At 45.0% G+C, this 27840-nt stretch overlaps 1 protein-coding gene across 1 annotated transcript in view; it reads right to left on the bottom strand.

Moving 5' to 3' along the window:
• lama5 (laminin subunit alpha 5) overlaps positions 1–27840 on the bottom strand; it is a 276023-nt gene that overhangs the window by 154051 nt on the left and 94132 nt on the right. The window contains exon 7 of the mRNA XM_033041941.1: positions 3555–3670. Within this exon, the coding sequence (XP_032897832.1) occupies positions 3555–3670 (116 nt within the window). The remainder of the gene's footprint in view (positions 1–3554; positions 3671–27840) is intronic.

The following is a 27840-nucleotide window of genomic DNA, read 5'->3' on the forward strand; positions in this document are numbered from 1 at the left end:
AACTCAAACTCACAATAGAGGCAACAGTAACTTCTTAGCTGGTGGTCACATTGGGGTCTTCCAAAGGAACTGGGCATGATGTGGCACCGCTATGGAAGAGGACTTGCGATAGAAATAAGGAATTTTTACAGACGGACTGGTCTGGAGGTGGGGAAGCTTGTGATCCTTTGCGGAGGTCAGGTAAGCCACGGGCTTATGGCAGGTAAAGGTATGGCCGGTGGAATTTACATTGAAAGTGATGCTTTTCTTATTTGAGAATGGAACAATTTCACAGTTAAGGAGACCAATATGTGCTTATCCTTACGGCAGCAGCATAAAAGCAAATCTGGGCGGTCATAATTGGCCTTTGAGTTGGTATGCACCCAATGTGTGATCAACATCATGAGAAGAGTATAGATCTCACGAGATCTTTCATATGACATTATACTTGCTGCATCTTCGAAGGATGGTCAGATATAAACAGCAGAGGAAGTGCAGAGTAAGTCTGCATGCAGTGTGTTTCAGAAGCAGGGGGATTTGTACCCATTGCTCCTTTGTTCACTGCACCCATTTGTTGTTGGAATACAGACACAGACACATGCAGCACTGATTTTCATAAGTCACCAAAAAAAATATCAATCATGCCTCTCTCCATTGTAAAGTGATTTAACACAAGACTGAATATAGGTTTAAAATGATCACGATGAGAATAGCACAATAAATGAAAAAGCGCTGAGAAAAACTATACAATTTAGTTTCACAGATAAGCACGCAGGATTTTGAAAGTTCTCCTCTGTGACCAATGTAACATTATTCAAATTTTCCAGGGTTAATTTTATGTAATAGTGCTGCCTAATCAATCTACTTAATTGACATTTTTTTTAATAACTATTCTGTCCACTGTTCTATAAATTAATCTCCATTCAGGTTAATTACTGCTGGCATTGACAGTAAATGAAACAATTTCAACCAGGACACATTTGGAGTATTGCATGCAGTTCTGGCACCCCATTGAACGAAGGATATGGAGGCTTTGGAAAGAATGCAGAAGTGGGTTTACCAGAAGTAATTTAGTTAAGTTTAGTTTAGTTTAGCTTAGTTTATTCTCACGTGAAATGCTTTTGTTGCGTGTAAACCAGTCAGCGGTTAGCATGATTACTGGATATTATCTACATGGACACTTGGATTGTGTTCTCTAGAACACTAGAAATTTTGGGGAGACCTGATCAAAGTATATAACATTCTGATAGGTAAAGATAGGGTAGACTGTCAGAACCTAATTTACTGGATGGAAATATCCAACACCAGTCGGTCAGGGGCGGAAATCCCGGGGGGGAGGGGCCAGGGGGGACACGTCCCCCCCTGTTTTGAGAGGTGGGGGATGATCCCCCCCATTTTTTGTAATCCGGATTTTAAAACCGGTGAAATCTCCGCTTTCTGCGAGACTGGGGGTGGGACTGCTGATTGAGGGAGGGCGCCGATTAGACGAGAGAGACGTCAGTCAGCAGGCAATGGGGGCGAGACCATGATAATTCAGCACGATGATTGGAGGAGGGAGGTGTCGGTCAGAGGTGGAAGTATTGGGGGGTGGGGGGTGGGGAACTGAGGATAGAGCGCGGTCATTGAAGGAGGGAGATGTGGCACAGACCTGCGCCTCATCCGCAGCCAGGATTGGTCTCGGCTCTCCAGTGCCGTCCTGTCCCCACCCGAGTGCCCCCCCCCTCCCCCACGCCCGGGAGTGGCCAGAGACGTCGGGAGTCAGACGGGAGCTGTACCCCCAGGCCCACAACTAGCGCAGAGAAGCAGCACTAAACCCTGCTCAACTCTGCCTGTCCCGCCAGGTTATCCTACAGCCCTGCCTGGACTTGCGGGAAATATGGCCCAGGTTTACAGCCAGTGCGGAGAAGCAGTGCTGGTGTCCCGTCAGTCCAGGCAGGGCTGTAGGTTAACCTGGCGAGACAGGCAGAGTTGAGCTGCATTTAGTGCTGGATTGAGCTGAAATTACCGTTCACGGGGCCCACGGCAGAAGCCTTCGAAGCCTCGCGTGTGTGTGTGTGAGTGTGCGCATGCGCGCGCGGCTGCCAAGAAATTGTGTGTCCCCCTGTCCCCTCCATATTTTGATATCAATTTCCGTCACTGCAGTCGGTAGTTTTAAGATGAGAGGGGCAAAGTTCAAATTAGATGTGTGCGGCAAATTTATTTGACAGAGAGGGCAATGAGTGACTTTAGCGCATACAGCGCAGGAACCGGCCCTTCGGCCCACCAAGCCCACGCCAACTGCCAATCACCCCGTACACTAACACTATCCTACACACAAGGGACAATTTACAATTTTACTGAAGCCAACTAACTGGCAAACTTGCACGGCTTTGGAGTGTGGGAGGAAACTGGAATACCTGGAGAAAACCCACGCGGTCACGGGGAGAACGTACAAACTCCGTACAGACAGCACCTGTAGATAGGGTCAAACGGTCTCTGGCGCTGCAACCTGCAAGGCACCAACTCTACTGCTGCACCACCGTGATGGTCTCAATGACTGGATCATAATGCTGTGGGTGGCGATTGAGGCAGATACGATAGGAATAATCAAGAAACTATTGGAAAAGCACATGGATATGCTGGGAATGGATTATGAGCAGGCAGTTAAAGGTTGGTCTTGGCAATATGTTCCACACAAATATTATGTGTCAAAGGGCCTGTTCTTATGCCTGTTCCTGGGCTGTACTGCTCTATGTTCCATGCTGAGCACACAATTAAAACTCAGGAATAAATAAAGCACTAACTGTGCTTCGTCATGGCTGTGAATTGTGCTGAGTAAACACCAGCACTAAAAGCAGAAGTAGACCTTTGTATCAAACAGTTGGAAATGCTGGGACTGGACGTGATCAAAGCAAAAGGTTTTGAACCACAACTGAACTCAATCATAGCAGCACAATGGAGCAGCGAGGTGGCTTGTAGAGTGTATTACAGCATGAAAGGGATAAAAGCCACAGATAGATAATTCACAAAGCAAGGATCCATTAAGAGAATGGGTTGTGGGAAATAAATTGTAATTGTAAATTAAACTAAACACACCTATGAAACCAAACTATGGGGTGCACATTTGTAACTAAAGTTAACTCTTCAATTGCCTCTGATCCAGTTTACAGCTCGTGGGACAGAGCTAGGACATGGCATCAAGCCAGAGATCATTTATTGTCCTTTCTCTTCCAGGTGGCAGAGCTGCTGCCGCACGCCGGCCAGAAACCTGGATTCGAGCCTGACCTCAGGTGCTGACTATGTGGAGTTTGCATGCTCGCACTGTGACTGCCTGGGGCTCCTCCGGTTTCCTCCACATCCCAAAGACATGCGGATTTGTAGGTTAATTGGCCTCTGTAAATTGCTCCTCGTGTGGAGGGAAAGTGGGATAACATCGAACTAGTGTGAACGGGTAATCGATGGTCGGCGCGGCCTTGGTGGGCCGAAAGGCCTGTCTCCATGCTGCATCTCTAAACTAAGCATTCCCAATAGGTGAAGTAATATTCAATGTTGCAAATGTACACCTTGAGATAGCAAAATGTTATGAAAGTACCTACGTTCACATTTGTTTGCACTGTCTGTTGTAGCAGGTTTCCAAGGCAGTTGGTTGTATCCAGGGCAACACTGATCACATGACCCTCCACATGTGTTGTGTTGACAGTCACAATGAAGCCTGTGAATGAGATAGAAATGACTGAACTACTTGCACACCAATTTTCTTCATTTGTTAATCCCACCAGTCACCACACAATAACACAAAACCAAAAAAAGACACAAAGTGCTGGAGTAACTCAGCGGGTTCACGCAGCATCCCTGGACAAGGTGGGTAGGTGACATTTCGTGTCGGGACCCTTCTTCAGACCGATTGTAAGGGAAAGAAAGCTGGAAGAGAGGTGGTGTCTAGAAAGGATCTACCGATGCTGGTTTATACTGAAGATAGACACAAGTGCTGGAGTGACTCAGCGGGTCAAGCAGCATTGCTGGAGAAAAAGGATGGGTGACGTTTCAGGTCGGGACCCTTCTTTAGACTGAAAGTTGGGGGAGGGACCTGTCGGTAAGAAAAGGCCAGAACAAAGCAAGGCTGGCAACAGACGGGACAGGCAGAAACCTGCACACAACAACTCGGGAATTTAAACTATTTGCGTTAATTTTTCAGTTAGCACGGTGGCGCAGCGGTAGAGTTGCTGCCTCATAGTGCTTGCAGCGCCGTAGACCCAGGGATGCCAACCTTATAGTTTATTGGTGAAATAAGGAACTGCAGATGCTGCTTAACAACCACATGCAGATATCTCTGCAAATAATCGCTCTTACTAGTGTGATGATCATCAGTAGCCAAATAGAAAGCTGATCAGTTGCCCAGGCAGATAAGATTCATGGCTTTAGCTCAAGAAACCTCAGCTATGTAATGGTTGTACTACAATACCGCGCTCTATAACTTTCTCATTGCTCTGCCTATTGTACTTGAGTTTGGTTTGATTGCATTTATGTATAGTATTATCTGATTTGATTGAATAGCATGTAAAACAAAGCTTTTCACCCTACCTCAGTACATGTGAGAATAATAAACCTTTGTGTTTATCCTTGCTATAAACCAGCATCTGCAGTTCCTTTCTACACATTGTGTGATAGAGACTTGTAGCATGTTGAGTCATATGTACCAAAACCAAACACTGAAATTCTTGCTTAGGGCAGCACGATAGATTTGTAAACACAGTCTCAATAGATAACATCATAAACAAAACATAAAATTAAATAAATTTAAAAAAACTCGATATAGTTCAAAACAAAATAAAAACCCAAAGTGCTGAGTGTAACCAGAGTCAGAAACTGAATGAGAAACTAAATGCATATTCAGCCAAAGTCTGCCTGCAATAATTGACCGTTTGGCATTTTCTGTGGTGAATGAATAAATTGAAGATCTGAAGACAGATTTGATGAAGCAAGGCTCCAGGCACATAGCCCGCGCGAGAATGCACTAATGCGGAGGTGAGCCAGCCAGACTTGTGCTGTTCCTCATTTCCCATTGATTAATTTCCACCAGTCCTCACCCAGTTCTTTTATCTACACACCTGTTAAACAAATGGCCCCAAATGAGTCATTTTATTTCTTCAGATCGTTCGGTAATAAGCACGACTGCCAGGATGATAAATGGCAGCATCTGATTGAATACACAGCTGGCCTTCTGCTTTGTACAGTCGTGGCAGAGCAAAGTCAGACTACAGTCAGAGAAATGACACTGTGTAAAAACAGTATTTGGGTGGTGGACACAAAATGCTGGAGTAACTCATCGGGCAGGCAGAATCTCTGGAGTGACTTTTCGGGTCGAGATCCTTCTTCAGACTAAAAGCCACGTGAAAGGGAAACGAGAGACATAGGCAATGATATAGAGAGGTATATAGAACAAACGAGTGAAATAAATGTAAAAAAGTAACAATTATAAAGAAACAGGTCATTGTAAGCTGTGGCGAGGTGAGAATGAAAAGCTGGTGTGACTTGGGTGGGGATTGGATGGAGAGAGAGAGAATGCAGGGGTTAGTTGAAGTTAGAGAAATCAATATTCATACCCCTGGGTTGTAAGCTGCCCAGTTTAGTTTAAACCAGCATCTGCAGTTCCTGCCTACGTATTTGGTGGGAGGTGTGCTTCATTTTATTTTCTCATCAGCAAAGCAAGGGGAGGCTGTTTGGGCTTAACATTTATGCTTAAAACATCTGCTTAGAATCAAAGGAGTTCTGTTCAGGATTGGCTTTCCTCAAGGTGATTAGCCTTTCATCTTTGATTTAGGGACAAATAAAGGTGCCAGCAGTAGGGTTTGAACAATATATAAAACTCTGCCCCTTAAAGGCACAGTTCTGGGTAGGGGTGAACGGGTAGAAAGCCCCAGCATCTGTGTTATTTGGCTCTCTGCTGTCACGCCCATTTCAAAGGGAGCACGCCATGATCAAAACAATCCCATGCCCGCTTACAGGAGCAGGGGATGAGGGCAAGGAACTGAAGAAATGGACGAAGCCATAGGCAACATTTCGGGCCGAAACCCTTCTTCAGACTGAGGCCAAAAGCAAATGCTGGTCAGGCAGCATCTGTGCAGGGAAATGGACAGACGATGTTTTGGTCAGGACCCCTCTTCAATCTGTGAACGATGTCTGAAAATCTGAAGAAGGGCCCCTACCCTCAATCAAATCTGTCCATTTCCCTCCACAGATGTTGGCTGACTCGCTGAGTTCCTCCAAGCGCTTTGTTTCTTCCTCAGGTTTCCAGCACCTGCAGAATCTTGTGTCTCCATTCACCATCTTAGCTCAAACAATATTACAGAACAAGCATCTATGTAATTAAAAGTCTCATCTTGACCACTTCCTGTCTGCGCTGTATATTGATTTTAGAAAAAAACACTACCATGTATCGCTATGATTTTTGGCCAATTTACTCACAGCCCTCCTCTGCTGAGCAGGCCCGAGGATTTTTCCCATTGATGAAAAATAAAAAAGTTATGAGTGTGTAAAAAACCTTGTGATCCTCTCGCCTGTCAATCACCGCGATGTAGGTAATGCCCCGTCCGGGGAGGGGGTGGGGGGGGGCAGGACTATAAAACCCCGGATGCGTGGACATGACTCAGTCACTCTGCAAGATCACGAGGGAGAGGCCACGACTCTCATTCTAAGCTGTGAATCAACTGAACTGTGAGTCTGCAATGTACTTGCAATAAATAATTTGTTACCCCTTAATAACAATGCCATGAGCTGTTTGGCCTGTTGCCCTGCCTGTGCTTGAAACTGCAATGCTTTATTAGTTCCGACTGTGTTTGGAAGGAATAAATGCTTTATTAGGTTCGACTGTTTGGTTCAAAAGTCCCACTCATTTTGTGACTTCCGCTTAGTGGTCATGCTGAATGCGTCATTTCCAGTGAGTGCAGAGGTAGCGCTGATTGCTTAATTTCCAGTAAGTGCAGCGGTCACGCTGATTGCAGAAGTTCCGCTGACTGCGGAAGCCCCAAAGTGGAGAGGCCGCGCTCAACCGTGTGAGTATTCAAGAAGTTTTACTGCCATATATATGGTGTGTGAGTCAGTGAGTGTGTGTGTATGAGTGTGAGTGTGAGTGTGAGTGTGAGTGTGTGTGTGTGTGTGTGTGTGTGTGTGTGTGTGTGTGTGTGTGTGTGTGTATGTGTGGTCTAAGTGACTGGGTTGCCAGCCCAAGAATCCATTCGGCCCACAATGTCCATACTAGCCCTCTGGAAACCAGTCCCTTCAGCCCACAACACCATGCTAGCACTCCAGAAAGCCCTCCCCCCCCCCCCCCCACACTGGCCAGCAATATTGGAATTAGTGGAGGTGGAATATTGCGTTGGGGGACCAGCCCTCCCGTGTGAAGCTGGGACCCAACGGGTCCCACTTTGTCTAGTTGTTGCCTTAAAATTGATGGTTCACTGATTACACAATAGATAACATTAAAAAATATACCTTTTTACAGCACAATCTTCCCTTTACAGCATGAAATCTGATGACGTTGATTTGTTTGATTCAATCATTGAATTATTCACTGGAACACACAATAGTTCTTCCAGTTTCCATGGGCTGGAGATTCTGACCAGAGACTTTCTAATCACCGGGCGGTACGGTAGAGTTGCTGCCTTACAGACCCGGGTTCGATCCCGACTACGGGTTCTATCTGTACGGAGTTAGTACGTCCTACCCGTGACCGCGTGGGTTTTCTCAGAGATCTTCGTTTTCCTCCCGCACTCCAAAGACGTACAGATTTAAAGGTTAATTGGCTTGATATAAGTGTAAATTGTCCCTAGTGTGTAGTGTAGTATAAAGGGCCTGTCCCACTGTACGAGGTAATTCTAGAGTGCTCCTGAGTTTTCCCCAGATTCGAACTCGGAGAATGTCCGTAGCGGGTCCGTAGGAGTTCGTGGGTGTCTCGTAGCGGCTCGTACGAGTAAAAAGTAACCATTTTTTTCAATCACAAGTAATGTTTTACTCGTGGACATTTTTCACAGTGTTGAAAAATCATCACGAGTTTCCCGGATTTCCCGAGTACCTACCGTTACTCGTACGAGCCGCTACGAAACATCCACGAACTCCTACGGACCCGCTACGGACATTCTCCAAGTTCGAATCAGGGGAAAACTCGGGAGGACTCTTGAATTACCTCGTACAGTGGGACAGGCCCTTTAATGTGCAGGGATCGCTGGTCGGCGCAGACTCAGTGGAGCCTGCTCCATGCTGTATCTCTAAACTAAACTAAATTTCACTGCTCTGGAGAGTCTGTTTGTTCAAGTTAACATACAAACTAAAACCTTGGCAGTTGCTGGAATAAATAGAACCAAGAGCCGAATAGAGAGGATAAAGTTAACAAAGATAGCATTGATAGATATCCGCTTTGTAGAACTTTGAATAGTAATGCTGCTATTAAAGTTAAAGTCGACATCATAAATCCGGCATCAGGCTAATTCTGAACATCAACTAGAGGGACCTTGTGCTCTGCAATCAATGGAGACCACATTCCTCAACAGATTTTAGTGCAAATATGCAGAAGTGTTCAATTTACAGCAAATTCAGGAAGATAAAGTCACGAGACGATAGGTAATCTGAACAAAACTAATATTGATTTCTGCCCTCTCTGTGCATCACAGAACAAGGTTTAGTTTACGATACGATACAATTTATTTGTCATTTGGACCCCTTGAGGTCCAAACGAAATGACGTTTCTGCAGCCATACATTACAAACAAATAGACCCGAGACACAACATAATTTACATAAACATCCATCACATTGCTGTGATGGAAGGCCAAAAAACATCTCTCCACTGCACTCTCCCCCCCGATGTCAGAGTCAAAGTCAAAGTCAAAGTTTAGTTTTGCTTCTCTTGCTGGTTGATACGTGCTCTCAATCATTGCCCTCCACTATTCTGCTCAAATTAGTTTAGTTGAGTTTGGAGATGCAGTGTGGATCAGCCCATTGAGCTGACCAGTTTTGGTCCCCTAATTTGAGGAAGGACATTCTTGCTATTGTGGGAGTGCAGCGTAGGTTTACAAGGTTAATTCCCGGGATGGCGGGACTGTCATATGCTGAGAGAATGGAGCAGCTGGGCTTGTACACTCTGGAGTTTAGAAGGGTGAGAGGGATCTCATTAAAAATATAAGATTGTTAAGGGCTTGGACACGCTAGAGGCAGGAAACATGTTCCCGATGTTGGGGGAGTCCAGAACCAAGGGCCACAGTTTAAGAATAAGGAGTAAGCCATTTAGAACGGAGACGAGGAAACACTTTTTCTCACAGAGAGTGGTGAGTCTGTGGAATTCTCTGCTTCAGAGGGCGGTGGAGGCAGGTACTCTGGATGCTTCCAAGAGAGAGATAGATAGGGCTCTTAAAAATAGCGGAGTCAGGGGATATGGGGAGAAGGCAGGAACGGGGTACTGATTGGGGATGATCAACCATGATCACATTGAATGGCGGTGCTGGCTCGAAGGACCAAATGGCCTACTTCTGCACCTATTGTCTATTGACCAGTGGTCATCTGTACACTAACACTATCCAACACACTATGGATAATTTAAAGAAGCCAATTAACATACAAACCTACACTTCTTTGGAATGTGGAAGGAAACCAGAGTACCTGGAGGAAACCCACATGGACACAGGGAGAACGTGCAAACTCCGTATAGACAGGATTGAACCGGGTCTCTGGCACTGTATGGCAGTAACTCTACTGTTGTGCCACTGAGCCACCAATTGCTACAAACATGTTCTCAGTGAAAAAGCAGCTCAGAATTTCAATGGGTTTTTGATTCAATCTTTAGTGAATCGGCCCCCCAGTTTACGTACATCGCTCCTGATTTTCAGTTCCACTGATTTTACAATTAGCATTTTATCCATTTCTCCTTACTGTGCAAAGTAGCCTCTAATTGTTGATTATACCTTTAATAATCCTTTACAGGAAATTACAGTGCCACAACAGCTTCAAGACAGACATAACACCACACATTTCCTCAAATGGCTTCCATACTTAACAAGTTAAAATACAAGTTAAAATACAAGTTAAAATACAATTAATTAAAAAAAGTGCAGTTATTTATGCGCATTATATAACCTTATAGCAGCTGGTAAACAGGACTTCCTATGTCTCTCAGTTTTGCACATTGGTGCAATCAGTCTCTGACTGAAGATGTACTGGTAACTACATTAAACAGACTGCCTGGTACTCAGAATGGGAAACACAATTGACACATCTTGACTTTGATCATGACTTATCATGCCAGCTTCTTGATCATTCGTGAAATCCCTGGATGTGCTTCAGAATCAGGAAAAGGCATTTAATGTTTTACCCAATTACACTTTATTAGAGCACATTAACACACCTCCAACATAAATGAGTGTGCATTGTTTTAGGGGAATTAGTACCATGGATACGGTGTCATTTCCAATGAAGGCTGATTCCAACAATACTGACTAATGAATTATTACCATTTCTTGGCTGAAAGAATTCTAACGAAGACCTGTGCAGATGCTGGGTATACGGAACGAGCTACCAGAGAAGGTAGTTGAGACAGGTACTATTACAGTTAAAAGGCATTTGGACAAGGACATGGATAGGAGAGATTTAGAGGGATATGGGCCAAATGTGGGTGGTTTGGCCCATGACTCGTGCAGATGGAGCATCTACAAGTGTTGATGCGGCATCTTGGTTGGCATGAGAAGGGCTTGTTTCGTGCTGTATAACTATATGAGAAATAGACAACAAATCTGATCTGTTTGCTTCATCGGGCTGAAGCAGAAAGACATGGTGAGGTAAAGGCCCTACGATAGTTGCCCATGTTGTCACAGCAGCCGGAGGTGCCAAAGACAGCTCCTCCTTACAGAGGCTTATAAACGCTATTAAATGTCAACGCTGATAAGATATTTGGGCTTATTGCTGCACCGTGCAGTCATACACAAATCGTGGATGGCCCCGTAACCTTCCGTTCACTGACATACCACATTATCAATGGGTGTCGGGAGCCCCAAGCATGATCATTCATAACTCAAATCAACCATTCTGTTCACCTCATTTAGCCTCTAGGCAGCACTTGTTTCTTATAGCCGTCTGTGAAATGAACTTTGACAGCTGACTCACTGGACAGCTGTTCCTCCATTATCCCAATCATTAAATCCCAGATTTTCTTCCAATTCACCCTCCAATTTACACAATGTAGCTTTTAAAAGCCGCCACAAGAAAGTTTTATATTACATGGGTTAGCCACTCCACTCAGTTCTAATCGTTACCCACTACCTGCTCACAAAGTGAATATCATTGAAATCCATTCAGTCAGAATGCTGCAAGTTGGAATATCTAAGATGGAGATTTCAGCACTGAATCTCAGATTCTGCTACAAACCGCATTCTGCCTTCAGCTGGCTTGCAAGATGCCTTTTAGTTTAATTTAGTTTAGAATTATAGTGTGGAAACAGACCCTTCGGCCAACCGAGTCCGCGCCGACCAGCGACCCCCGCACATTAACACTATCCTACACACACTAGGGACAATTTACACTTTATACAAAGCCAATTAACCTACAAACCTGTACGTCTTTGGAGTGTGGGAGGAAAGCAAAGATCTCGGAGAAAGCCCACGTGGCCACGGGGAGAATGTACAAACTCCGTACAGACAGCACCCGTAACCCAGGTCTCTGGTGCCGAAAGCTCTGCAAGGCAGCAACTCTACCGCTGCGCCACCGTGCCGCCCAAGCTGGGATCTCTGGGGAAAAGAGAGGTCCTTTCCCATATTATTTCGGTGGGTTGTCTCCAAACCTTGGCATCAACAGCAGCTGAGGATGCTGCCCAGAGTCCAGACTTTCCCAAGTTCCCGAGGGAACAGGGTGGGAAAACCACACCAAACTCTTTGAAAGCAGTGCAAAAGAACTGACATTCCCACGATAATTTGCACAAGAAAAACGATTCTATTCACTCACTTAATTTTACATTTTGCATAACAAAAAGTTAATAGTAGGAAGAGGAGGCCTTTAAAGAGACTTTTACTAAGTTTCCTTTTAAAAGCATGGAATTCTGAATAAACTTCAAAAAACTTTTTTTTGCTTTTTTTAATGCTTAGACAATGGATGCCAATAACATCAGGAAGGTTTCTGGGGAAAAAGACCTACATTTCACAAGGAATCTCCATTTATGAAGCCAGAAGAGCTTAAGTATCAGCTGCATTTATTGAATCATGTTCTTAGTACTGTCAGATGCAGTAATCCTGCCTAAAGTCATGCTTCTCCTGCCTCACAATGCAGGGAAGAGGGGAGGATGAAATACAGCTGCCAACTGTGGAAAAATGATGGCCAAATGCACACCCTCTTCCTACGCAAAAGCTTCAAGGCTCAATCACTGCACATGAACATCATCACAGCTATCTTCATTCAGGTACAAGAAAATAAACGGTGCAAATAAAAGTAGCAAGCAGCGCAAATTTCATCCCAATTTATTGGAAGCACACGCCTCTAAGCACACACATGACCAGCTAGTGAAGTGGTTTTGATGGAAAGATACAGCATGGAAACAGCCCATTCAGCCCACCGAGTCCACGCCAACCATCGATCACCCGTTCACACTATTTCCACGTTATCCCACTTTTGCATCCACTCCCTACACACTAGGGGCAATTTACAGAGGCCAATTAACCAACAAACCCACACGTCTTTGGGATATGGGAGGAACAAGGGTGAGGTGAAAATGGGCGTCAGGGGTTATGGCAAGAAGGCAGGAGAATGGGAGGGGAAGATAGATCAACAACAATTGAATGGTGGAGTGGACTTGATGGGCCAAATGGCCTAATTCTGCTCCTAGAACTTTTGAACCCAGAGCACCCAAAGGAATGCTCCGACTGAATGCCTCGCCAGCGGGCACGACCTCCCATGGCCAACCTGGAAGACCCTCAACAGATTACGAGTGGAGCAGGGGAGGTGCAAAGCACTTATGAAAGCATGGAGCAGTACAGACAATGTCCCACCTTCTGGAGTGTGACGACGCCCCCCAGTGCAGCCCCCAGGACCTGGCTGAACCGACCCGACCAGCTGTGACCTGCGCCAGATACTGGCAGAACGACATCTGAGATTGCAACGGACTCGAAGAAGACCTAAAGGAAACCCACGTGGTCACAGAGAAAACGTGCAAACTCCACACAGACAACACCGAGGTCACGATCAAACCTGGGTCTCCAGCACTGTGAGGGAGCAGCTCTACCAGCTGCGCCACTGTGCCACCCTTAAACCAAAACCCTACGTTTGTCTAAGAGCTACCTTTTGAGTAGAGCATGCCACGGTTGCATGCCACGGTTAAAGCAGTATAAATTTACTATAAACCTGCGACATGGACTTGGGTTCAGTGTAAATGCAGACAGAGTACGTTAAAAATAAAAAAAGATTGCCTAACATCCTCATCCCCTATTCCTACAAAATAATATTGAGGAGGTGCAGGAAATTGTTCTGTTTGCTCTTCATGTAGCTGTAAACAGTTATTTTGGTGAAAAAGTAAACAGGGCCAAAAGCATAATCAGCTTTAAGCACCAGTGCCTGTGGGTTTATTGCCTGCCTGTAGATAATTTACAAACCAGCTGCTGGGTTTACAGTGACTGGCAAGTACTGGAATGAGGACTTTGAGGGATTCATTCATTGTATATCAATTTGCACAACGATTCAGATAATTGAACTCACAGCATGGGAGCTGAGACCGCTAAAGTCACCCCATAACAGAGTCCAGTTCAACAAAGGATCTTCTTCATTGGTATTTCCCTAAAAGCAATCTACATCACAATTGTTAACAGATTTTATGAAATGAACCACTTGGGGAGAGTTGCTACTAACTATCCTCTGATCACATTCCCAATTTAAGACATAAAGTGACTGGTTAACATGCAATAAAAGTTTCTAACTGTACCTTGGTACACGTGACAATAAGCTAAACTGAAGAGAACACGGATAAATGACGTTTCGGGTCGGGATCCTACTCATCTCGTATAACCATCGGTGAAATTAATTTTGACAACTGACACACTGGGCAGAAGGAACAATGTCCTTATCTGCATCTTTGTCTATCCATGTTCTCCAGAGATGCTGCCTGACCTGCTGAGTTTTTCCAGCACTTTGAAAACCAGCAGCTGCAGATCCTTATGTCGACATGCCCAATTTGATTCCAATCAACTTCCAATTTTGGTAACTGCAAGGAAAATAAATAAATCCCGCTCCACATATAAACTTAAAATAACATTTGTTCCCTCTTGGCTCTGCTCTATTGAGACCCAACTCAAATCTTCAGAGTGAGCCCCAGCGCAAATTGGAGGAACAGGACCTCATATTTTGCTTGGGCAGTTTACAACCCAGCGATATGAATATTAACCTCCAACTTGTAACCCTTGCTTTCCCTCTCTCTCCATCCCTCGCCCTTTCCAGTTCTCCGACCAGTCTGACTGTCCCTGATTATATTTTATCTCTATTTGCTTTGTTGTTAACTTCACCTAGCTAACAATGACATTCTATATTTTCCTTGATCTCATCCCCTTTGATTTCTCGTTCTCACACCCTACACTTCCTTATCTCTGTATCTCCCCCTCCCCTGACTCTCAGTCCGAGGAAGGATCTCAACATGAAACGACATCCATTCCTTCTCTCCAGAGATGCTGCCTGTCCCGCTGAGTTCCTCCAGCATTTTGTGTCTAAACCAGCATCTGCAGTTCCTTCCTACACAATAATTAAAATAACCTCAGTTTTGAAATAAACCTCAAATAATTCACTTCCAAGGCAAGCCCCAGTTTCTCTTGCTGCGAATTGGTAATCACAAGAAAACGCCCACCAGAATGTTAAACATGTGCTCATTCCAAGTTTCTGTTTAACGTTAAAACCATTCAGGAGGATCTGCAACGCTCACTTGTTAAACCTCATCTGGCAACCAGGATGCATTCCAGAATGTCGCTCGTGATAAGCAAGGTCGAATCGGGAATGAGTGCTTATCTGCTGAATGAACTAGTCACCTCAACAGCCTTTAAACAGAAGATGATGAACTCCAGGGTACACACTGTGCAAAACCTTAATGACAGACAGAAATCAACCTGGCATATTGGATTGCCGGTACACAAAAATGCTGGAGAAACTCAGCGGGTGCAGCAGCATCTATGGAGCGAAGGAAATAGGCAACGTTTCAGGCCGAAACCCTTCTTCAGACTGATGGGGGGGTTTCATCAGTCTGAAGAAGGGTTTCGGCCCAAAACGTTGCCTATTTCCTTCGCTCTATAGATGCTGCTGCACCCGCTGAGTTCCTCCAGCATTTTTATGTACCTTCGATTTTCCAGCATCTGCAGTTCCTTCTTAAACATATTGGATTGCCGATCAGGTTAAAATTAAGATCACGTGGGAGGAAGTGTTTCCACTACATTTTACAGGCAATTAGTTGTTAGATTAAATTCAGTCCGATTTTAAGTTGAAGGGGTATAATTCCCAACTGGGTTCCCATTATTTCTGCATGCCCCTGCCCCACTGAAATGATTTTCACGTACCTCGACTCCATACTGTCCCCGCTGGTCCAATCTCTCCCGACCCATGTCCAAGATACCTAACATGCCCTTCGTCTCTTTAATGACTTCCGCTTTCCGAGCTCCCACTCCCGGATACTCCTCAAAAGCTCCCGGACAAAAACAATATGTGACTGTGGCATTCTTCTGAGCTTTTACAAATCTTCTCAGAACATTAGTTGAGCCAGTCTAAAATTTCAGCTCTATAATTTCCTTTTGTCTTCTACTGAATTAGAAATCGTTCCCCTTTGCCAGAGTAATGAAACAATTCTACATTAGAAGACACAAAGTGCCGGAGTAATTCAGTGGGTCAGGCAGCATCTGTGGAGAACATAGAGAGGTGATTTTGGGATCGGGTCCCAAAACATCAGCCATCCATGTTCTCCAGAGGAGACAGGACACGGGTGTTTAGCATTTGTTTGAGTGTTGAATCGATCGTCTGTAGATTATTTTAGCTGTATATATTTACATAATTAGCTGCTTAGTAGTGCATACTGGTAACATTGGTGGTGAGAGCATGTATTGAGGTGGGTGGTTCTGGGATGACACGACAATTTTTGAGCTTTCCCGAGGTGTTGTGGGCCTAACTCAATGAAACTCCGGTGAAGGGAGGTGCCCACTTGATAACTCCAATGATATACTGGCATCTACACCCCTAGTTTTTGGTGTCCCATTGTTTAACTGTGTAAAGGCATTTTAGATTCTCATGTGGCATTGGGATTGGGTTTCTTGGTCAAACATTTAGTTTGTGCCATTGTTAACATGTAGGTAGCTTAATACTGAATATGAAGTTAGTTATTGTCCTATAGCATACGTTTGTACAGGTGGCTTGCATACTATTTTGGCATTGGGCTTGATTTTCTTGGTTGAGCACTGCTCCTGGTGTCATAGGGCAAGTATTTTGTGTTTTAATAGTAATTCAGCACTTGATGTCTTTTTTTTGTATACCAGCATCTACAGTTTCTTGTAAACACGTTAAGATGTACTTAAGTTCATGTGATAGGCGCAGATTTAGGCCTTTCGGCCTATCAAGTCTACTCCGCCATTCAATCATGGCTGATTCAGGATTTCCATTCACAGCTGATCTAACTCTCCCTCCTAACCCCACTCTCCTGCCTTCGCCCCATAACCCCTGACACCCAGACTAATCAAGAATCTATCTATCTCTGCCTCAGAAGTATCCATTGACTTGGCCTCCACTGCGTTCTGTGGCAATGAATTCCAGAGATTCATCACTTAAAAGAAATGGTGCCAACAGAAACCTGGAAGCACCAACTTAAGATAATTAATGTTCGTCTCAGGAAATCCCTTAGGGCAGCTCACGATCAAACTTGGAAACGGACATGCCAGGATGATTTAAATCCTGAGCCTACTGTAGCCGTGAAGGTACTGTATCTTCCTGCAATGTGGGGAGAACCATCCTGGGCTTGAACAGAGGAAGCTGGCTTCTCAAAGTCCGGGGCAACAGCAGGGCAGATGCCAAGCTGCAATACCTTATATAGTTGTACTGTGACAATGATGTTATATCCAGCTCTACCTGCAAAGAACCCTGATATTAAGGAGGACATATCTGGAGGACATGGATGTTTCGGGTTGGGATCTTTCTTCAGACTGTATTTAGAGTCCACAATGCAACAATTTAATAAATTGTCAAGCTTGCAGGGCATAGTGGCACAGTGGTGGAGATGCTGCCTTACATCGCGAGAGACCCAGGTTCGATCCTGACTACATACGTGCTCTCCGTGTGGAGTTTGTATCCTGTGACCGTGTGGGTTTTCTCTGGGTGCTCTGGTTTCCTCCCACATTCTAAAGACGTGCAGATTTGTAGGTTATTGGCTTCTGTAAATTACCCCTGGTGTGTAGGATAGAACTAGCGTATGGGTGACTGCTGGTCGGCGTGGACTCAGTGGGACATAGGGGCCTGTTTCCATGTTGTATCTCTAAACTAAACTTATTTTGTTACTTTAGTTTTAGATTCACATTTGTGTGGATTGATGAGACTTTAACTTTGAAGATTCTACCTCTGAATCTGCATTATTAGATTTAGTTTAGTTTAGAGATGGATACAGGCTCTTTGGCCCACCGAATCTGCAACGACCATCCAACACCCTCACATTAACACTACCTTACACACATTAGGGACAATTTACATTTTAGCCAAGCCAATTAATCTACAAACCTGTATGTCCTTGGAGTGTGGGAAGAAATTGAAGATTTCGGAGAAAACCCACGCAGGTCACGGGGAGAGCGTACAAACTCTGTACAGAGAGCAACCACAGTCAGAATCAAAACCGGGTCTCTGGCGCTGTAAGGCAGTAGCTCCACTGCTACGCCACCGTGCTGCCCCGATCTCACGTTAGTTTTTCTCCCTCTGCCTTGTTTTGTCAGCACCTTCAGCACGTTATCACCCCACCCTTGCAGAACAGCTATGATGCAGAAGCTCCTATCTCCCTTCCTGTTAGCTCCCACAGGCAAGTGGGAGCTTCCAAGAATGCTGGCTGATTCCCAAAGTATAGATGGGAGCAGCTGTGAAATGGAGGTCAACAAACATCCGAATAAAAGGACAGTCCTTGTGCAGTGAGCATCTGCCCTGGAATAATCTTTTGTGCTCAACTAATGAAACAACACAGTGATGCAAATAAAAAAAACTAAAAATGCTGGAAATCTGAAATAAAACCCGAATAAGTGACGCACAACTAGTGTATGTGTGACATTGAGCAGGTCAAGCAGTACATGTGGAAAGAGAAACAGTTAATGTTTCAGAGAGGGACCTCCCATTCCTTAATGTGTAGGAAGGAACTGCAGATGCTGGTTTACACTAAAGATAGACACAAAATGCTGCAGTAACTCAGTGGGCCAGGCAGCATCTTTGGACAGAAGGAATGAGTGACGTTTCGCGTAGAGACGCTTCTTCAGATTGAGAGTCAGGGGAGAGGGAGACACAGAGATATGGAAGGGTAAGGTGTGAAAACGAGACATCAAAGGAGACAAAGTTCAAGGAAAATGTAGAATAGATCATTGTTAGCTAGGGGGAAGTGACCACAAAGCTTTAAATCAATGCAATGCGGCACAGTGTAGAATATAAATGTCCAGTCATGCTCTTGTGCTCGTGAGTGATTCAGATTCAACTCTCATTTTATTTTATTTATTTGATGGCAATGCCATTCATTAATTTTAGTACCACTTCAGGTTTCTGGTTTTAAGTGTGAAGCCGAGAGTTAACCAACATATTGTACCAATGCAAACAATACTGTACTAACACCATGAAGGTGCTTCTCACTGTTAGCCACTTAAGGTTTACCAACTTGCTAACATTAAAATCAAAGTGTTTCTTTTTCATTGATGATTGCAGAACCAGCAGCAAAACTCACAAATGCCATTGCAAATTCAAACCGCCATTAAAGTGGTCACCAACACACTGAAACGTTGGCCAAGGAGGCACACCATGCCTCGACTTCCTCAGGAGACTGAGGAAATTCGGTATTTCTCCAATGACTCTTACAAACTCCTACAAATGCACCATAGAAAGCATACTGTTTATCATAGCTTAATTATGCACAGCACTGCCCAAGACTGCAAGAAATTCCAGAGTTGCAGATATAATCCAGTCCATCACACAGATCAGACTCCCCACCATTGATAGAGACAAAGTGCAGGAGTAACACAGCGGGTCAGGTAGCATCTCTGCAGTGAAGGGGTGGGTAATGTTTCGGATCGAAATGTGGCTTGAAAAAGCAGCCAGCTTAATCAAATACTTCTCGTACCTTGGTTATTCCTGCTTTTGCCCACTCCTGTTGGGTAGAAGATACAGAAGTTGAAAGTGTACACCACCAGGCTCAGAAACAGTTCCTTCCCCACAGGTATCTGGCTTCTGAAAGGTCCTTCCATAAGCTAGAGCAGAGTCCAATTTTCCTTCACCTCATTGCGGACATTGAGCTTTGCCTCTGGAACTGTTGCACTACAATGCTGAGAACTCTCCACTCTGTATCTTTGAACTACCTATTGTATCCGAGTTCGACATGATGGTGTTTATGTATTGTAATGGCAATTTCAAATGTTTCCATTGTCATTACTATGCTGGCAGGGAGGAGTGGATTGAACGTACGCAGTTCGATCCACACGTATCCGAATGGCTCCTACATGTACAGTATTATCCGATTTAGATTTCTTCAGTCTGAAGAAAGATCTCAACCCAAAACGTCACCCATCCCTTCTCTCCAGAGATACTGCCTGTCCCGCTGAGTTACTCCAGCTTTTTGTGTCTGTCTTCAGTTTAAAGCAGCATCTGCAGTTCCTTCCTACGTATTATCTGACTTGATTGGATAGCACACTGCAGCGTGGTAAACGTGACAAATACAAACCTAAACTTAAATAGTGGTCCCCAAAATTATTTTCCTCATTTTCAAAAGGCATCTGGCAATGCTTGGAAAACACGGCTAAATTGAGGAAAGATTGTAATAAAACCTTGAGCTGGCATGTTGCATGGAAATCTGATCTGATAACCTGAGGTTATGAAGACTGAAGAAAGCAAGGCAAATGTCCAACTTTTGAGCAATGGCCCCAGGAGACTGGTTGGATACCGCGCTGCACATAATATTTGCTAATGATTGAATAAGGTTACTGTAACCCAATTGCACAATTAAATATGCGATAAATGTAACATAGAAGAAATTCCACATTGTACACATGGAAATAAACTCAATACACTGAGCCAAGACAGATTACAGGCCCACCACTGATTTTCTGGCACCCTTGGTTCCAGAGCCTTGCTTGTATTGCCCGTTTTGCTGGACAAACATAGTTCATGGCGTCGGGGGGGGGGGGGGGGGGGGGGTGGGGGATGGGGGGGCAGAGTAACTGGGCCACAAAGTCGTCCATGGGAACAGATTTGCCGGCTCCGGCTGGGATGGAGTTCCAGAGACCCGGCCGCAGGGGGCAAAATTCAACCCGCTGATTGGCCCGGAAGTCCTGATGCCGTCAAGATCGACCGCCTCACCCAGCCTAGGAGCCACATTTTCGGCGGAGTTTTAAGTGCGCTCTCATAGTTTTGTCTGGGTTAGAGGAGGTGCCAGGCCACTGGCTGCTGGGAAATCAGTGGAGGATCTGTACCAAAGGAGAGCTTTGTTGTTGGAGGGGAGGAAGGTTGAAGCAAAATAATTTTCTTTGAAGATACTGAGGGAGCAGTATCATTGGCATATTATAAGTAAAAGTTCAAGAGATTGTCCAATCTACTCCATCTTCCCTCCACAATCTCTGCAACTTAAAACGTTTCCATGTGTATCCCAGTAAAGTAAACCCTCCCAATGATAGTTATTGCCGATTGTCTGCTGTAACCGAGTGAGGAGAGGTAAAGTTTAACCCAGAGCTGGGAGGGAAGCAATGTGGCTTTTGGAGAGGGGGGGTTTAAACAAGTGGGAGTGGTAAAAGCCCCGCCCCACATTCAATGCACCAGGGACGGGTCCGGTACTCACATCAACTTCGTGCTGTCTCTTCTCGCCGCTCCCATGACCGCAAGTATGTCACGTGGCACAAGCTCACAAGGTCACAAGTTATAGGAGTAGAATTAGGCCCATCAAGTCCAATCATGGCTGATCTCTGCCTCCTAATCCCATTTTCCTACCTTCTCCCCACTCCCCTTTGAAACCCATTCTAATCAAGAAATTGTCTATCTCTACCTTACAAATATCCACTGTCTTGGCCTCTACAGCCCCCTGTGGCAATAAATTCCACAGATTAACTAACCTCTGACTAAAGAAGTTCCTGCTCCCTTTCTAAAAGAGCACCCTATAATTTTGAGGCTACGACCAGCGGAAACATCCTTTCCACATCATTGAGTAACTTGCAGGTGGGGGGTGGGGGGGGGGGGTGCGCAATTGGAGCCTCGGTCTGCTATAACCAAAATCTGCTATATAGAGGTACGTTATTGTGAGGATTTACTGTACTGACAAAGCATTTTTGACCTGAAACATCAACCCTATTTCCATTCCCACAGATGCTGCCTGACCTGCTGAGTGTTTCCAACATTTTTTGTTATTTTGGATTTCTAGCATCTGCAGTTAATACTTGGAAACATTAATTAAAGACGTTAATAGAATGGTGTGCTATCCCGGCCCAGAATGAACCGAGGTTCATACTCGGGCACAGTGCTGATATAGTTTGTAGCTTCTAAAGTTACAACTGCTAAACCAGGGGCTAAGAGTTATTCCATTGCATTCTTGAGTCATAAAATACTTGGAAAATGTTTGTCTGTTCCTCCATGCATCTCACTCTCTGACGCACACACAAACGGCACAGTGATGCAAAGTGTGTGCAGAATGATTCCAGATCCAACCCACCAGTATCACTACCCCCGTTCCCTTCGCCAACTCCCCCTGGCCTCTCAGTTCTGCCTCTCCTTCGCTTCATTCACTCGCTCTGCAACGCAGGAACCACTGGGACAGATTAATGGTTCACTTTCTGTTTTAGTATTAGAGATACAGCGCAGAACCAGGCCCTTCGGCCCACCGAGTCCAGACCGACCAGTGATCCCCCTGCACACTAACCTAAACACACTGAGGACATTTTACAAAAGCCAATTAGCCTACAAACCTGTACGTTTTTAGAGTGTGGGAGGAAACCGGAGCTCCCGGAGAAAACCCACGTGGGTCACGGGGAGAACGTACAAACTCTATACACACAGCACCCCTAGTCAGGATCAAACCTGGGTGTCAGACACTGTAAGGCGGTAGCACCTTCACTGCACCACCGTACTACCCGTGCCTGATGATTTGGAGCCTCTGGGTGGAAAAGTATTCTCACCCAATGTCCATTTAAGGGAGCAAAGAGTTCCCAAGTTACAGGGTTTACGAGCCAACATTGAGTAACTCTGCCAGCCATTGACCTAGGGTTGCCAACTGTCCTGTATTAGCCGGGACATCCCGTATATTGGGATAAATTGGTTTGTCCCGTACGGGACCAATCTTATCCCGTATTTGACTACTCGGGTCGAGGGGACAGTCGGGTTGGAGCGCGACGTTCGGCCCCGCCTCACCCATCCCGACGTAGTGCAGCCCATGGAGTGCAGCAGCAGTGCCTCGCCCGTGGCCCCGTCGGTCGGCAGCCTTGACAGCTGTCCGACCTTCGGACCTTCGCTTACCGCTGACACCACCACCCCTCCTTCTCATGGCCGATCATTGGTTCACGAGTTGGATGGGGTGCCGGACTTTGCTTGCGGCGTCGTGTGCAAAGTCTGTTGCCTGGGCCAAAACTCCCTCAGCTGGCCCACCGGCTGGGCTTTGGGTGCAGTCCAGCACCTGGGCCATCTCATCATTCAGCCAGCCACGGCCGAGTCTGTCAACGAACTGCCATCGTGAATTTGTCCCTTATTTTGACCTTTTGACCCTTATTTGGGAGTGAGAAAGTTGGCAACCCTACATTGACCACCAGATTCTTCTGGAATGCTTAGGATCCCTGTGCCTCCCTAACTGTAGGCTGTCAAAGTGCATGTTTTATTAGAAGACTGGTTTAAATGACACCATGTTATCAGACAGAATCTTGGCAAATCTGCAGTTAGTCAGGGGCACACATTGTCTTGTAAATATCCAGGTTAGAAACCTCGCTGCTCAGGCTAAAATGCAGGAATCTGGTTTCGGAGTTAGAGGGCATTGACCGAGTTGTAACAGCACTCCGCTCTTTACTGAAATATATTTATCGGCATCCCACACAAACCCCAAGATAAAGAATCCTTTTTAACGATACCTTTATACAAATAATCTTTACAATATATTTTAGTATTTTAAATGTATTTAAAGGCATTTTCAAAAGAATCCTCTTGGACAGCAAGGATAAGGAGTGCTTTATTTAAACAGTAGATAAACTAAGAAAATAATAGTCTACTTTTGTTATCTTGTCGAGCTCTTTTACTTCACTGATTTCTTCACCAGAATAAACAAATCCTTACATCTCCACAGTTTAGTTTATGCATCCTCTGCTCAGAAAGCCTCCGATAAACTCACACGTCAGTTGGAAGCCTCTGCCTGATGTGAAATAGCACATTGACTTAATTATATTTTGCTGCCCGTCACTTGAATACATCAGAAGCAGAGCTCAAGCTCAAATGTTCTCAAGCTCAAATGCCACTAGTTTAATTAGTGGCAAAACCAAATTCGTTTTGTTCAGTGGTCTCATCCTGACTGGAACTTGTTAATCTGGTCATGTAAAGGCACTGTTACTAACTCAACCGCGAATAGATTCTGCTTGTGCGTCACGGTGGTGCAGCAGTAGAGTTGCTGCCTTACAGCACCAAAGACCCCGGTTCGATCCTGACTACGGGTGCTGTGTGTATGGAGTTTGTACGTTCTCCGCATGACCGTGTGGGTTTTCACCGGGTGCTCTGGTTTCCTCCCACACTCTAAAGACATCCAGGTTTGTAGGTTATTTGGCTTCAGTAAAAAAATTGTAAATGGTCCCTAATGTGTAGGATAATGTGTAGGATATTGGTTTATCGCTGATCAGCGCGGATTTGGTGAGCTAAAAGACCTGTTTATGCACTGTATCTCGAAACTAAACTAATAAGGCCCACTTTTTAAAATTTGTCAGGTAACAAAGAATGATCCCCAAACGATTCTACACAGGATGTTGAAGGAAATACCGTCAAAGTAAATGGTGAAGCCCTGGGGACTGCGTAGAGTAGAGGGAGCAGAGAAGAATCTGGAGTATAAATACATAGTTCCCTTAAAGTGGCGTCGCAGGTAGATAGGATGATGGAGAAGGATTTTAGCACGTTGGCCTTCATCGCTCAAGGAATAAAGCATAGAAGTTGGGGTGCTACAATTGTACAAGACACTGGTGAGGCCACACAATGAGTAGTGTGTTAGTTTTGGTCACCCTGCTATGGGAAAGATGCCATTTAGCTGGAGAGAGAGCAGAGATGATGTCCAAAGATGTTACCATGACTGAAGGGCCTGAGAAATGGGAAGACGTTGGGCAGGTCAGGACTTTGTTCCTTGGAGCACTGGAGACTGAGGGGTGAGGGGAGATATGGTAGAGGGGAAAATGAGGGGAAAAGATAAGACCTTTTTCCCAACGTAAAGGAATCGAGAACTAGAGGGCATAGGTTTAAGATGAAAATGGAAAGATATAACATTAACCTGAGGAGCACCCTTTTCACCCAGAAGGTGGTGGGTACATGGTATAAACTGCCAGTGGAAGGAGTTGATGATTCTTCCTCAACTACTTCTTGTGGCAGTTGGTTATGGACACACATAATAACAACATTTAAAGGACATTTGGCCAGATACATGAAGAGGAAAGATTGAGAGGGATGAGAGGCCAAAAACAGGCAAATGAGACTAGGGTATAAAGGGTATCTCAGCCAGCATGGACAACTTAAACCAGAGGGTTTGTTTCCATGCTCTATGACTGCAATTGATAAATTAAATTAAATATTGGAATTAAATTTGGAATGCAATTGTCCAAGCCACATATGCAAATGTTAAGACTTAAACCCTTTTATTGCAATTGCTAAACAATGCCTTGTAATTAAATCCAGATGATGTTCTTGTTAGAATAACGCTCTGCTTTGCATTCAGTCTAGCCTGAAATTAGTGAGAGTGGGAGCCAGCGGGCTATTTAGGTATTGATACCCAGGCGATAATTACCAACGCTACTTGAAAAATCACATCTGCTATCCTTTGAAAAATGGCTGGGTTACACTACTGAATGCTGCAGACAAGCAAACAGATGTTACCCAGAGGAAAGAAAATACATCAGGTACTTTGCTTGCTCGTAGTATGTGGCTGAATGTGTGCACTACTTTGATCAGTTCTTAAATACCATACTACTATGCAGATGCTTTGAAGAATGCAAATATTTTAAGTGAGCTGGCCAGAAAAGGACAAAGGATAAAGGGCACAGGACATTTATTGTCACATACACCAATTGGTGCAGTGAAATTTGAGTTACCATGCAGCACACAAATAAGATAAACACAACACTATAGAATTTAACATAAAACATAAAAAACATCCCCCCACAGCATCCAAAAACATCAGCGTTTCCCACTGTGAGGGAAGGCACCAAAGTTCAGTCCTCTTCCTCTGTTCACCCCTGGTCGGCACCTATTGAGGCCTCCGCAGTCGCCGTGTTTCAGGCCCTCAAACGGAAGAACACTCTCAGCGGACCGGAGCCTCCGAATTAGCCGCTTCCTACAGGAGGCTGCGGCTCCCGAAGTCCACAGGCCGAGCTGGGCGGAAATTCAACGCTGGCGATCACGGCGAGAGATCCCAGGCTCTGTGATGTCAGAGTCAGCGCCGCCCGCGGCTGGAAGCTCCACACTCCACAGCTCCACGGTGTTGAAGACGGCACTCTGGAGTTCCACACGGCGATTCCCGGCAAGGCAACGCTCGCACCGCGATGAAATCCCGTGCTGTGCTGCTGCTGAAACTGAAGCTCTGGCTGGTCTCCGGCAGGAAAGGCCGCGCCAATCCAGATGCTAGGCTGCGAGGAGGGGGCGAAGATGCGGCTCGGAGGATAGGCGCATCCTCAAATAGGAAGTGACTAAGAAAAATGGTTTCCCCCTCCCCCCACATAAAAAAGATTAAATACCTCCAAAAACAAACTTTAAAACAGACTAAAAATAACAAAAAGGATGAGAGGACAGACAGCTGCAGGCGAGGCAGCCACACTCGATTACGCCACCACTCGATAAAGCATGTGTTAAAACATGTAAAGAAAATGCCCAGTTATCATGTATTTTGTTTACTGCTCCAATGTCATCCTCGCTTTTCTCTCCTTTGAGCTGACGATTCCTTCCGTTTGGCCTTAAAAGCTAATAAATCAAAAACACTTATTCTTGTTCAATTATTGATTTCCACATATGTACTGGATACTCTATCTGTCCGCAGCAAGAAAGAAGTCCTGAATTTGCATGGTGCTGTGCTCACTTTTTAAGGTGAATAATGGATATCTGTTCCTGGGCAGGAAGGACACATACAACTAGGGTGGCACGGAGCTGCTGCCTTACAGCACCAGAGACCCGAGTTCGATCCTGGCTATGGCCGCTGTTCGTATGTACATTCTCCCTGTGACCATTTGGGTTATCTCCGGGTGCTCCGGTTTCCTCCCACACTGCAAAGATGTGCAGGTTTGTGGGTTAATTGGCCGCGGTAAAAATTGTAAATTGTCCCTGGTGTATGATGGTGCTGGTGTACGGGGTGATCGCTGGTCGGCGTGGGCTGAAGGGCCTGTTTCCATGCTGTATCTCTGCACTAAATAATATAGAAGCCACAAGTGTGGTGCCTGCCATATTGGTACAGGCATTATGGTCCCATGCTTGATGCAGGCATCAATCTCTTTGCCTGCACAATAAAAAAGCTAAGTGTCTATATGAAACTGCATGGCAATGCATAGTTAGTGCATGCAACTCACTGATCCTGTTCAACTGTGCCACAGCCCTGTGCTCTACCTGGTACAATGGTGTCCAGTGTAATAGAAGTATCTTCTCTGGAGAAGTCTTCAATAAATTTGACTCTTCTTACTAACCGAATAGTGAAAGGCCTGGATAGAGTGGATGTGGAGAGGATGCTTCCACTAGTGGGACCAGAGGCCATAGCCACAGAATAAAAGGACGTACTTTCAGAAAGGAGATGAGGAGGAATTTCTTTAGTCAGAGGGTGGTGAATCTGTGGAATTCATTGCCATTGACAGCTGTGGAGGCCAAGTCAAAAGAATTCCAATGATTCCTCACTCTGCCTCAATCCAGACTTATGTTCATGAATTATAGCAGCAGAATTAGGCCATTTGGCCCATCAAGTCCACTCTGCCATTCAATCGTGGCTAATCTATCCTTCCCTCTCAACCCCATTCTCCATAACCCTTGACACCCTTACAAATCAAGAATCCATCCATCCCCACATTAAAGATGTGTAAGAAAGAACTGCAGATGCTGGTTTAAATCGAAGGTGGACACAAAATGCTGGAGTAACTCAGCGGGTGAGGCAGCATCTCTGGAGAGAAGGAACGGGTGATGTTTTGGGCCGAGACCCCTCTTGTGACATTAAACAATAGCAGAAATAGATTCTCTTCGTCTACCCAAAGAATGCCTCTTGGTCGATCTCACCATTACAGGCTTCATGCTCTGAAACTTTGTGCTTGGGTCAACTTCTTTGGTTTTCAATTAACGGAATCTTGTACAAAATTTAAATCCAGGCCACAGAGAGGAATGCTGCTTTTTAAAAGCTGACATTCCAAGCATGTAGCTATTGACCTGATGATACATAGGATGTCAGATAAACTCTCCAACATTGCCAGAATTAAAAACACACACTCTCTAA

The sequence above is a fragment of the Amblyraja radiata genome, chromosome 23 (genome assembly GCF_010909765.2).
Source record: "Amblyraja radiata isolate CabotCenter1 chromosome 23, sAmbRad1.1.pri, whole genome shotgun sequence".
NCBI lineage: Eukaryota > Metazoa > Chordata > Chondrichthyes > Rajiformes > Rajidae > Amblyraja > Amblyraja radiata.